The 14,197-nt window shown below is 40.6% G+C and overlaps 1 protein-coding gene across 1 annotated transcript in view; it reads right to left on the bottom strand.

Moving 5' to 3' along the window:
• mmut (methylmalonyl CoA mutase) overlaps window positions 1-14,197 on the bottom strand; it is a 124,466-nt gene that overhangs the window by 91,108 nt on the left and 19,161 nt on the right. The window contains exon 3 of the mRNA XM_028796405.2: window positions 2,953-3,320. Coding sequence (XP_028652238.1) covers window positions 2,953-3,320 — 368 coding nt within the window. The remainder of the gene's footprint in view (window positions 1-2,952; window positions 3,321-14,197) is intronic.

A 14,197-nucleotide genomic window follows, 5' to 3' on the forward strand; every position in this document is an offset into this window, starting at 1 on the left:
TTTTTACTCTAAATTAGGTGACATTAAAAGTGGTAACTCCCAGAGAGCAATATGCATACATGATCTGGACATTAATATAATCAGTAAACTGGTTAGGTTTTCAGAGGATTCCAAACTAGGAGGAAGTGCAGCTATTGGAGAATCAGCTCAGCTTCATACAGGCTTGGGCATATTTGTGGAAGATGACTTATAATGTAAGCAAATATAAAGTTGTTGCATATAGGAAGTGAAAAATGTTTTATTTGGATGCACTAAATGATGTTTGATATTTGAACATGCAGCTTATCAGAATTTGCTTCATTAGCCAGGTACACTAATGTGTACTAGGAATTTGCCATTTGAGAAAGTCCTGGGAGTCACTGTGGACTGGTCACTATCTCCATTTCTACAGTGGACTGAAGCTGATAACAGAAGATAATAAAATGTTAGGTTATATATCACATTGTGTAAATTACAAGTCAAGGGAAGTTATACCTTACAAACATGGACAAATTTGTTGGTTCTCTTACAGTTCATTGTAAAAGTGCTGTATGCCTCCTAAAAAGTGATGACATGAAAAGCAATTGCCCCCTGTGTACCTGCATGCCTATGATACGTCATCGAGTAAAGCACAGCAAATGTGACAAAAGATCAGTAATTGCTGGGTGGTCTCATGGTCTCAGAACCCCTGCAGATTTTTTTTTTTTTTCTCCACCCTCTGGAGTTTTTTTTTTCTGTCCTCCCAACCATCAGGCCTTACTTTAGGCAATACTAAGTAACAAAGAATAATCTTATTTTTATATTTTTCTTTTCTCGCCTTGTAAAGCACTTTGAGCGACATAATTTGTATGAAAGTGTGCTATACAAATAAATGTTGTTGTTGTTGCTTATTCTACAAAGAGATTCTAAAATGGTCTGGACACAATTGTTGGGACCCTTGGAAATGTTCATAAATAATTGGATTTAAGTTATTCATTCAAACTAGCAATCATGCAATCAGTCATTCAGCCTATTTAAATTGAGAAAAGTCATCACTCTGCAGTTTGGTGTCATTGTGAGGAGATCAGAAAGAAAATGATAGACAAACAGGTTAAAGACAAAGGCTAGAAGACCATCCCTCCAAGCAGTATGATGTTCCAGTGACAACAGTGGCAAATATTATGAAAAAGTTTAAAGTCCATTGACTCCCTGAACAAGGCCACCCGAGGAAAACTGAGGCCAGAATGGGCAAAAAGATATTGAGAATGGTAGAGAAAAAAGCCAAGGACACCTTCCAAAGAGATACAAACTGAACTCCAAATCAAGATCCACCAGTATCTGATTGCACCATCCATCACTTTTTGAGTGACAGTGAGATCAATGAATGAAGACCCAGGAGGATTCCCCTGCTGAAAGAAAAACTTAAAATAAAAAAAAAAAAGCCAGACTAGAATTTGCTAAAATGCATATTGACGTGCCACAGTGCTTCTGGGAGAATGTCTTCTGGACAGATGAGATAAAGCTGGAGCTTTTTGACAAATCATATCAGCTCATGTCCACAGATGAAAAAATGAAGCTATTTCAAAGAAAGGAACACCAAACCTACCATGAAACATGGAGGAGGCTTGCTTATGTGTTAGCCCTGCTTTGCTGCATCTGTCGCAGGGTGTTTCGAGTCTGTGCAGGGAACAATGAAATCTCAGGACTATCAAGATATTCTGGAGCAAAACATCCTGCCCAGTGTGAGAAACCTCTGTCTCAGTCGTAGGTTAAGGATCCTTCAACAGCATAAGATCACAAAACACACAGCGAAAAGCCCCCAAGAATGGCTAAGACAAAAACATCAGACTGTTCTGAAGTGGCCTTCTTTGAGTCCTGATTTGAATCCCATCAAACATCTATAGAAAAAAAAACTGAAACATGCAGTTTGCAGAAGACCCCTTCAGGCCTGACACAGCTAGAGTTGTTTGCTCAGGAAGAGTGGGCCAAACTACCTGTGGATGGTGCAGAAGTCTCATGGAGAGTTCCAGGAATCACTTTTTTTTGCAGTGATGGCCTCTAAAGTTCGTGCAACAAAATATTACATTAAGGGTCCCATTACTTTGTTCAATCGATTTCCATTTGCATTATTATTTGAAATATTCTGTTGAATTAAAACTCTAAAGCAAAGTTTGATTTTGGTTAAATATTGAATAAACTATGAAGGGTGCCAATGACTTTTGTTAATTTCAAGTTATTTCAGACACAATTCTGGGTTATTCATTTCCAACAAATTTGTTCATGTCTGTAAGTGGTATAATGTACTCGTGAAGTGTCACCTGGAGAACTATGCATGTATTTGGTCTCCATATCAGAAAAAGGCATAGCAGTGTTACAGTAGAGAAAGTTCAGAGAAAAGAGACTTGGCCAAATCTAGGACTGCAGGGTATGATCCATGGAGAAAGGTTGCAGGAACTGGACCTTTTCAGTTTAAGTAAATGGAGATTAAGAGGTGACATGATGAAAGTGTCTGTGTAGATCCCAGTTGTTAATTTAAAAAGGAGAACATGGGGACATGGTTGAGAACCTGTTAAGGGCAGATTTCGCACAAATGTTTCCTTCATGCATAGAACCAGAGACATAAACTATCAAGTAGCGTATTGGTGGGTTTGGTTTAAGAGACCTTTAAATTTCAATTTGGGTGGCACAGTGGTAGCCTTACAGTAAAGGGGGACCTCCCTTCATGGAGCTTGCATGTTCTCCATATGTCTACATGGGTTTCTTCATTCATTGGTCAAGAGTCTTGTTTTCAAAGTGCAACCTTGTGTGAAGGCCAGTTTCAAATTTTGCCCAATGCACCTTAAAAGCAATTCAGTATTTTTAGACATCCAGGATTGCAGGGTTAGTGGGAATAGAGCAGATGATGGTATACCCATAAAAATCAAAACTGAGTGCAGTTTTTCACATTTATACTACAATTAGCTTATGAGATTAGAGAGAAACTAAAATAAATACCTTTGATGTATAGGCAAAGATGTCAGCTATGATGCGCATGGATGGCTCTGGGGGAAAAATATACGTATTACGGACCATGAACTCCTTCAAGATATCATTCTGGATGGTTCCTGTCAGTTTCTCAGGTGGGACACCTTGCTCTTCACCCGTTACAATGAACATGGCTAGGATAGGAATAACAGCGCCATTCATTGTCATAGAAACAGACATCTTCTCCAAAGGGATCCCATCAAAGAGAATTTTGGTGTCCTCCACGCTGTCAATGGCCACACCTGCCATACCAACGTCACCAAGAACTCGAGGGTTGTCTGAATCATAGCCACGATGAGTGGCCAAATCAAATGCTACTGAAAGTCCCTGCTGGCCAGCTGGAAAAAAAACACAAAAAAAAGAAAAACAAGGAAACTTCATTAAGGCAGTGATATTTTTTCAGAAAAACTGTATACACAAATACATTCTAAGAATTCTAATTCTAAGAATAAAAGTGATATACTGTAGATCATTAGCTACTGCCTATTCAACAACCATCACCTCAGGGACCACATTTATGAAGCTTGTGAAGAGGCTTGAAATGTGCATACGCAAATTTTAATGCAAGAGTCTGGATTTATAAAAGAAAACTTGATGGGGGAACGTACTGTCACACACGTGCGCATGGGAGGCAGCTAAAGGGCTTGAGTAAGGGCAGTTCTGAGACATACCGGGATGTGGCAGAGTGCACTGACTCTTTTTCTCCCTTGCCTGCAGACCATTCACGGGAGATCCCACCTGGTCCTCTTGACGTCACTTCCGGGACCGAGCCAATGGAAGAAGACCTTGCCGGCTCCAGCCCCTGTGATGTCACGTCCGGGCTCACACCAATGACAGAAGACCATCATGAGCCCGACCCCTTTGACTTCACTTCCTGTCTTCCCCTTTAAAAGTCTCCACCTTTTCCCTGTTCCCTCAGTTCTGTTTTGGACTCGGTTTTGTGCACATCAGTGCTATATTTATTGAAAGCAACTTTGCAGCCAGGAAACCAAATTATACGGGTGGCTGCCCCAAACCTTTTCACGACTCTTATGTCTGGTTATTGTGACAGTACGTATATTTACAGCAGTTCTGACATGGGCGCATGCAACGTTTTGGAGAAACTGGGAAATGACGACACCCTTGATGAATTAGGGAAATATGGGCAAATCAGCTAAATAACTACTCACACACATAATTCATATTATTGAGCATTTATGATAATGTGCATTGAAGTAATCTATAAACCCTTATTAGGCAGAAGACATTTCAGAAGGAAGTACCTGAGGACTGAAAAGTTGCAAATGTGACTCCAGTCTTCAAGAAAGACGATAAAATGGATCCTAGTAATTATAGACCTATTAGTCTTACTTCTGTGCAATGCAAAATTATCCATCCATCCATTATCCAACCCGCTGAATCCGAACACAGGGTCACGGGGGTCTGCTGGAGCCAATCCCAGCCAACACAGGGCACAAGGCAGGAACCAATCCTGGGCAGGGTGCAAACCCACAGCAGATGCAAAATTATAATAATAATAATTCTGTGCATTTATATAGCGCTTTTCTCACTACTCAAAGCACTCAGCAATTGCAGGTTAAGGGCCTTGCTTAAGGGCCCAACAGAGCAGAGTCCCTTTTGGCATTTACGGGATTCGAACCAGCAACCTTCCGGTTGCCAGTGCAGATCCCTAGCCTCAGAGCCACCACATTATAGAAACTATAATCTATATATATATAAAAGCCAAATACCACTAACTCACTCATCACGAAATCTCCCGAACCATGAGGACTTGGGATTTGAAATTTGGAATGTAGGTTACCCTTGGTCCATAGGTGCTCGCTAAGAAACGGTTTAAAACATTTCGTGGTCCAAGTGTGAAATTTCTTATAGTTTCTTAGACCAGTTTGTATGTCTGTCCGCTTTTCACGAGAGAACTACTTAACGGATTTAGATCGGGTTTTTTTCTATAGTTTGCTTGAACATTCCGTTGATTTTGTGACTTCTCTCATCGTGTTAAGTATCATAGTTCGCTTGCGGTACCGATTTATTAGCGCAAATCAAAGGGAGACTCATCGGGCTGTGGGGAGGATGGCGTGGCCCTCTTCACTCATGCGTCTGCCTTAGTTAGTGAACGAGAGAACTACTTAACGGATTTACATCTTTTTTTTTCTATAATTTGCTTGAACATTCCGGATGAGTTTGCGACTTCTCTCATTGCGCTAAGAATCATAGTTAGCTTGCAGAAGCGATATATTCGCACTAATCCGAGACAGAGGCTGTGTGCCATGGGGAGGGGGGGAAGAGTGACGTCAGGAGTAGAGAGCTGGCCGGGGCCCTCCTCACTGCCCTGTTTCACTAATATGTGGGCAAAGCTGCGGGGGGTGGCTAGTAAGAAATAAATCAGAAAATTACCTAAATGAAAATAATATTCTAAATAAATTCCAAACCTGGATTTGTGAGAGGAAGGTCTTTCAAACCAATCTTTTACATGTTTTTGAAGAAGCAAATAGAATAATTGACAAAAACAAAGCATACGACATAATTTTCTTTGACTTTCAAAAAGCATTTGATATGGTCATCCCACACCAAAGATAAAGGAATCAGAGGTAACTTTCAACACAGGATCTCTAGTTGATTAACTGGCAGGAGAGCAAGGGTACAGATAAGAGGAGAATGGAGTGAGGTCATCAGTGGAGTCCCTCAGGGCTCCGTCCTTGGATCATTACTTTTTCTGATTTACTTTAATGGCTTTGATTCTGGTGTACTGTAGTTAGTAAATTTGTCAATTTTGCACATGACACTAATATTGGAGGTATAGCAGATACTGGGGAGGCAGCAAAAACAATTCAAAAAGATCAACCTTCAGAACTGGGCAAACACCTGGAAAATGCAGTTTAATGTAGTGAAGTGCAAAGTGCTACATGTGGGAAAAAGGAACATTAGTTATAAATACAAGATGGGAGACACTGTCCTATAGGAAGCAACCTCTGAAAAGGATTTGAGTGACATAACATTTTCATTGACTAAGCAATGAAAAGAAAAAATTAAAAAGGCTAAAAAGATGTCAGATCATATCATAAAAACTGTTGAATTTAAGTCAAAGAATGTTATGCTCAAAGCACATAATGTACTAGTAAAGCCGCATCTAGAGTATTGTGTGCAGTTCTGGTCACCACACTACAAGAAAGACATAGCAGCACTTGGGGCTGTGCAGAGGAGAGCAATCAATTGCATCATGGAACTTAAGGGCATGTCCTACTCTGACAGACTAAGAAAATTATATCTGTTTAGTCTCTAGCAGAAGGGACTGCATGGGGACCTCATCGAGGTCTTTAAAATCCACAAAGGCATTAATACAGTAGATCAACATTCTTTCAACTTAAGGGTAAATCGAGGATATCTGTGGAAATAAAGGGAAAGTGCATTTAGGACTGAAGCCATGAAGCAAAGAATTGTGGGAATCGAGAACAAACTACAGAGACATGAAGTTGAAGCAGAGACCTTAGAAACATTTAAGAAAAATCTGGATCAGATTTTTCTGATTTTTCTGGGACGGCCTAACTATTATATAAACAAATGGGCTTCACGGACTGAATGGCATACTCTCGTTTGTCAAATTTCTTATCTTATGGATATTAGCCTACTGATCACAAAAGTTTCACTATCACATACCATTTTATTGAAATTGCTTATACATTGTTGTATACTGTATATATAATAATAATAATTCATTACATTTATATAGCGCTTTTCTCAGTACTCAAAGCGCTATCCACACAGGGAGGAACCGGGAAGCAAACCCACAATCTTCCACAGTCTCCTTACTGCAATTCACGTATAAGTTGGGTCTTGAAACCTGAAAAATCAATCATAAAAATCAGACCCCGACTTATGCGCCCGTTCAAACATGCAACGCTTAATTTTTTATTTTATTTTTTACATCTTCATGCCTCCTCCAATCTCACTTGCTTTTTTCGACCTGAACTGTGTCACACACGTGCGCTTACTAGGAAGCTGAATGGACCTAATGAAGGTAATTCCACGCCAGGCCAGGGGGTGACGGGGTGCAGTAAACCTTCCTCCGTTATTTCTGCAGATCAAATACGGGAAATTCTGCCTGATTCAGCCTTGACGATGTCACTTCCAGTTCCGGCACCAAGAAAGACATCACTTCCTGTTCCAACCTCAAGAAAGACGTCACTTCCGGCTCTAACCTCAAGAAAGACGTCATTTCCTTCAAAGACCTTTAAAGCCACCTTTGCTTAACTAATTCAGTTCAATTTCAGACTACAACCAATGCACATCAGTGCTATTTTTTTCAAGCTCTTTTGTTCTTTATTTCACCTTATACAATTTCTTGTATTAGGAATTTGTTACTTTTCGCATACCCCTTGGGGTCAGAGCACAGGGTCAGCCATTGTACAGTGCCCCTGGAGCAATTACAAGTTGAGGGTCTTGCTCAAGGGCCCAACAGAGTAGGATCTTTTTTGGCAGCCAGGGAAATTATGCGGGGGCTGCCCCAAACCTTTTTAAGTGTGTCGAGTCTGTTCATTTCATAACTGTTAAACCTGTGCTGTGAGGCACCTGTGATCATGCAAGCTGACAGAAACCTGTCTTTTGATTGGCTTATGACTTTGGCTCTCCCAGACTTTTTCCTATCAGAGTTTCTTATAGTTTCCAATTGCCTTTGGATTGTGGAGGACACCACTGGACTCACTAACACTTTGATTCTTTTTTGCAATTTCTCTAAATGAAAGGCCTACACTTTTAAAGGTAACAATGCTCTGTCAAATTTTCATTTGTTAATTGCCATTTTCTTGCCATTATCACTGGAATATTTTTCAGATAGTATTCCAGAGGGTGTAGTAACGCAGTCAAGTTCTTGGTCAACTCTGCTTTAAGACACACAGAGGGTTTTTAAGTAATCAACAGAAGTTAGGACACCTGTGCAAATTGTTTGCTTCATCTGGCAAGGCCTAATTTACATAAACTGCTGCAGAACAACTGTAGGTTGTAACCTATTAAATGTTCCCTGAAGAAGGCCCATTTGTAATATTCTGAAATTTCCTTTTTTTCCAGTTTTTGCTAACCAAAGCTATAAATTTAGACCTCTGGCTGTTTACTGCTTACCATTTCACCATTTTAGGTCATTCATTTAATTTCAGCTGATTAAATCTGAAGAAAAATGGAAAAATCTGAGGTGTTCTAAAACTTTTGACCAGTAGCGTACATTAGCAACGTTGTCCAGATTATCCAGTACAAATACTCAAATAACCGTACAAAACTGTGTGAACTACAAAAATATAAAAACAATACATACTCCAAAAATTTCATACATAAAAATTAATCATACAGATCAAAACCCTAATTTGATCTATTACCTAGCCCTATGAGGCACACTATTACCGTATTTTTAAATGCACGGGCAAGATCAACAAGCAGCCATTTATATGACAAAGGATTTGAAAGCACATCTGACACAGGCAACACCTCAGTGAAACTAATTTGTGTTCAAATAAAAAGCTGCAAGGATGTTACAGATTATGACAGACTGATGGGAGTGCCAGTCAGGATGGACCCCGTTTCCTTGGGAGGCCATTATAACGTATGTCATGAATGGAGCAGTTACAGACTGGAGGTGAGCATGAAGGAGCACTGTGTCAGCTAGTGCAATGGTAATGGTATCCCAGCAGCAATGGATGGGAGGCCATCATAATGGATGTAGAAGGATCCTGACTGGAATCAGCAGCAGCCTTTTTCCTGTTTGGGAGGCCAGAAGAAATGGGGGTCAGTAGAAGACTGAATACCTGTAATAAGAATATAAGTTTAATGTCACTGTGCTCTGTACAAAAAATATTTTATAAATCCACTCGCATATACAGGCCAGATTTAGCACAGAGGGGCTCAGCATTTAGAACTGCCAGGCCAAGCATAGGACAAGATAGACAAATAGACAAAGACAGACAATAGACAAGATAGACAAAGACAAATGGGGAACATGCACTATTTCTGTGTGTTAAAAGTCAGCATGCCGCTCTTTGCCTGGTTTGGAATGGCATGATTTACCTAAGTAAGGGCCTGCACATGGAGAAAGAGTATAACGCCTTGGAACATTGCCCGGCACAACGGGAAGCCGACGGATGGATGGGAGATAACGTCATCCAATTGTGAAAATCCTTTCAGCGCAGCGATGAAAATGGCAGACTATATAGATCAAACTCCCACTTCGGTAATTGTCTTGCCATTGGCTTCCTTTCGTCTGTTATTCCACATAAATCGTCAATAAAGGAAGCTAAGTTATTTTCTCTTATGTGATTTCTTACCGCCGTATCATTATGGGAGGGAAATTGCCTCGTTAATATTATATCTATATAGGTTCAGGTTATTTAAATAAAACGCAATTAAAAAGAACTTATTCCAACCAGGGAGCTATTGCCCCCTTGAGGAAAACAATCTCATACACTGGAAGGCAGCATCTCTTATGGCAAGCCCTTATAGCAGGGGTGCTCAATGCGTTGATCGCGATCGACCGATAGATAGCGTTGCATTCAAAATAAATTTTTTTTAAACGTTAGTCTATCATATACCCTCCCTATGGCATTTGCCACTTGATTGACATACAGGGCGGCCAGTCTGAGATCTCTTTTCTTCTAACACACTGGTCATCCCGCACACACGATCAAACGCAAGAGCTACTGCAAAACTCCGGCTATGATCTAGTTAGCCTTCCAATTTATATAGACTAAAGAAGGGATTTAAAAAAAATTTGTTTGGGGAGGGTATGGGCTGGATGTGGAATTGGAAGAGGATTTCTTTTCTCACAATGTCACAATCGAAGTGCGTTTGTCTGATCTGTCAATCTATCATTGCTATTCCAAAGAAGGAAAATGTGGAAAGGCACTTTTGAACTGTTCATAAAAACTACGAAACTGACTTCCTTCTGAAAAGCGATCTGAGAAAGAGAAAGGAGAGGGAACTAAAATCTCAGTTAATCAGACAGCCATCATTTTTCACTTGGCTGAATTCAAAAGCAAAGGCAGGCACACCGAAGCATCGTTCCAGGTGAGTCACTCGATCATTAAGCATAAAAAGTCCTTCCAAAATGGAGAGATGATAAAAAGAGGCCTTCATTTAGACAGATGGCTAGGGAGAAATTCCTGCTGAGATTTCAAGACCCCTGGCACGGAGAAAAATGAGTTTCTCCTTGTCATTAAACATGCAGAATACAAGCAACTTAATAACGGTCAATGGCCGCTAGACTTGACATTTTTATTCCGATCTGACCAACGTGTTGAATGAGCTTAATTTACAGCTGCAAGGAAAAGAGATCTCCATGGTCAATATGATTAGGTCAGTTAATGCTTTCAAACAAAAAATGCAACACCTGTCCTCAAAGCTGCAAAACCTTGATTTGGTGAACATCCAAAAGCTCGTGTCAGACGCAATGGAAGGCGTGTGGGCAACTTGACAGCATACGCTACACAGAGCAGATTGAAAATTGCCTGTCAGACTTTGACAGACGGTTTCAAGACTCAGCTTTACTTGAGCCAATCGCTACATTTATGTGCTATCCATTTAGGGAAGATGTTGAGGGGGATTCATTCGCATCAAAAATTGCAACACTGTTTCATCTAAAACTCCTCTACAGTGGAGGATGAGATTTTGACACTACAGGATAACATTCAGGTGAAGTCTGGGGCTCTTGGACAGTTTTGGAACTTACAGAGGAAAAGTACCCAAACATGAGGAAATGTGCTACCTCCTTGACTGCATTATTCGGCTCTACTTATTTATGCCTTTTCCCACATGAAGATTATTAAATCCAAATACTGTAGTGACCATAAATGTATTGAATTGTTATTGTGCCATAAGGGTTATTCAGTTATGCAAAGTACGACAACATATATTTTATGTATAAAGTATACAGTATATAGCATTTTTAATGTAGGTAGATCATTTCGACCTGGTCATTTTTAAAGTAGCTCACAAGCCGAAAAAGTGTGGGCACCCCTGCCCTACAGCATACTGAAACCCGCAGGACAGTATGGAAGTTGTGGTCCCATAGGGCTACCCCTGTTGGGTTCCATGTGGTCCGCCAGGGGGAGCTATCAAGAGATGAATGCCTTGTTATAGGGTAGTCTGCCTGACTGAGAAGTGCTTCCTGGAGACAATAGTGTGGAACTGAAAGTGCTTCAAGTTGGGTTTTGCCCCAGGGATTTGGAGTTCAGAGAGGGTAACACTCGACTGGGAACAGTGGAGGAGTCAAGAAAAGAAATAGAAAGAAAAGGAATGGATTGAATTGTGCATTGCTGAGGAAAAGAAGCCTTTTGAAAATAAAAATAACGGGTTGAACCCGAGACTGTCCTTGCGTAGTTGTGTCTGAGGTCTGGGGCATAGGGACACTCCCTAGGGGCCACAAGACACACCAAAGAAGAAAATGTTGTCCAAATTACAATGTTTAAAGAGCAAATTTAGAATTTATTGTAATTTAACTAACTATATATAAAAATAAAATCTAACAAAAAAGCATAACAGAGGCATAAGAGCTCATAGGTGCAATTAATGACTGTTTTAAATCCAGTATGTCAAAACACCAAAAAGAGAAGCCTGTCAAGAGTTAATATGCTCCAGTAATCAAGGCAAAATACAGAATTTAAAACTTATTGAACCTTTAAGATCTGGTAGTTAAAAAAATATTAGTTTTGATGTTCTGGCAGAGTGTATTAAACAAAAAACTAATTGTTACATTTAATTTCAGTAAGGCAAATTTGTGGCAGATGTGGAAAATCCTTAAAGAAACAAACTTGAAATTTTAGGTATGGAGACATATGTGGGGGAGCAGTGGGGTCGGTTTAAAGCTCTGCTTCAAATAGCACTGGCAAGTAAATCCTAAAGTTTAAAATCAAAAGCAAACTTAAAAAAAAAAAACATCGCAAGATGAACACACAATTGAAAAAAAGAAAAAGAAATTAAAGAAAAAAAAAATGAATTTATAATGCTCACTAGTCAAAAAACTCCAGCAGTAACCGCAGAGCTTATGAGCAGGAAGACAACAGTGAAAGGAAAAATGAAAAACATCAAAAGGGATTTTGAGAAGCAAAGAGCAGAAAAATGGACATGTCAGGCCTAACGGGCTACTTTGTTACTTCAGCAGCACGAAAACGAATGATCAAAGGGGAGGTCATCTACAGTGGATTCAGAAAGTATCCACACCCCTTCACTTTCTGCACACTTTATAATGTTGTAGACAGGAATGTGTTCATACATTTCCTTACTGAGATGCCTTTAAATTGATTTAAAAGGCATTATTAGTATTTACAATGGCTATTACTTTTTGAAATGACTGATGTTGGATTTATTATTCACATATGGCTACAAAGCCCTATTTTCAGCAGCTATTCCTTCAGTGCTCTAATTGTCAACTCTCTTAGATTATCCTTAATTCATCTTCTTCTGGCTGCTCCTGTTAGGGGTCACCACAGCAGATCATCTATTTCCATATCTTCCTCTCTTGTATAACTTGCTCTGCCACACCTACAACCTGCATGTCCTCTCTCACTACATCTATAAACCTTCTCTTAGGCCTTCCTCTGTTCCTCTTACCTGGCAGCTCTAACACTAGAATCCTTCTCCCACTATACCCAGCATCTCTCCTCTGCACATGACCAAACCAATGCAATCTCTCCCCTCTGACTTTATCTACAAACTGTCCAACCTGAGCTGACCCTCTAATGTACTTGTTCCTATTCCTGTCTATCCTCTTCACTCCCAATGCAAATCTTAGCATATTTAACTCTGCCAACTCCAGCTCTGTCTCCTGCTTTCTGGTCAGTGCCACCGTCTCCAGCCCATATAACATAGCTGGTCTCACTACCGTCCTGTAGACCTTCCCTTTCACTCTTGCTGATACCCGTCTGTCACAAATCACTCCTGACACTCTTCTCCACTCACTCCACCCTGCCTGCAATCTCTTTTTCACCTCTCTTCCACAATCCCCATCACTCTGTACTGTTGATCCCAAGTATTTAAACTCATACACCTTCGCCAACTCTACACCCTGCAATTTTAGTATTCGACTGACCTCCCTCTCATTCACACACATGTATTCTGTCTCGGTGGTCGTACAAATCTCGCTACAGATCACAATGTCATCAGCAAACATCATCGTACAAGGGGACTCCTGTCTAATTTCATCTGTCAACCTGTCCATTACAACTGTAAATAAGAAAAGGCTCAAAGCCTATCCCTGATGTCATCCCACCTCTAGCTTGAACACATCTGTCACTCCCAGCACAGACCTCACTACTCTCATACTTCCCTCGCCAATATCCTGTACCACTCTTACATACTTCTCAGTTTATCCTCTACACAACAGACTTCTAGCACAATACCAGCACTTGCCAACTACAGAAATGTTCAGATGACTCCTCCATTATAGGCTGCATTAATAATGCAAATGAGTCAGAGTACTGAAAGGTTGTGGACATCGTCTTGTGGTGCAAGGAGAACAACCTGCAACTCAACATCAGCAAGAGGAAAGTGCTGGTAGTGGCCTCTGAGGCCAGTCACCATTCAGGGGAAAGGCGTGAAAGTGGCACACAGCTACAAGGACCTGGGGGTTCACATAAACAACAAACTGGACTGGTCTGACAACACAATGGCCAGAGCTGACTGGACTTGCTAAGGAGGCTCTCAGGTCTTTTACGATGTGCAGCAAGATGCTGGAAATGTTCAATCAGTCCACAGTAGCCAGTGTGTTGTTCTACACTGTTGTCTCCCGGGGAAACAACTTGACCTGAAAAGAAGCATAATGCCTGAACAAAGTTATCAGGAAAGCCTTCTCTATCACAGGGCGTACCCTGGACAAGGCACGTGGTAGGTACGGGGCATCACATCATCATTCCCTTAGTTTTGACCAGTTTCTCTATTGCTACACTGAGTAGAACCCCCGTAGCATGAGGCCACCACCACCACCATGCTACATCGTGGGGATAGTATTAGACTGGTGATGAGGCATAGCGTTTGGGAGTTGAGAGTTCAATTTCCTCAGGCTCTCAGAGTTCTTCAAATGCCATTTGGGAATACTCCACACAACTGTGCCTTCCATTTAGCCATACTACAATAAATATCTGATTGTTTTCACTTTGTCATTATGGGTTATCGAGTGTTGATTGATAGGGGTCTGAATGCTTTCAGAATCCTTTCTACTCTGTGTTGTTTGTAGTGATGGCCA

The sequence above is a fragment of the Erpetoichthys calabaricus genome, chromosome 3 (assembly GCF_900747795.2).
Source record: "Erpetoichthys calabaricus chromosome 3, fErpCal1.3, whole genome shotgun sequence".
Lineage (NCBI taxonomy): Eukaryota > Metazoa > Chordata > Cladistia > Polypteriformes > Polypteridae > Erpetoichthys > Erpetoichthys calabaricus.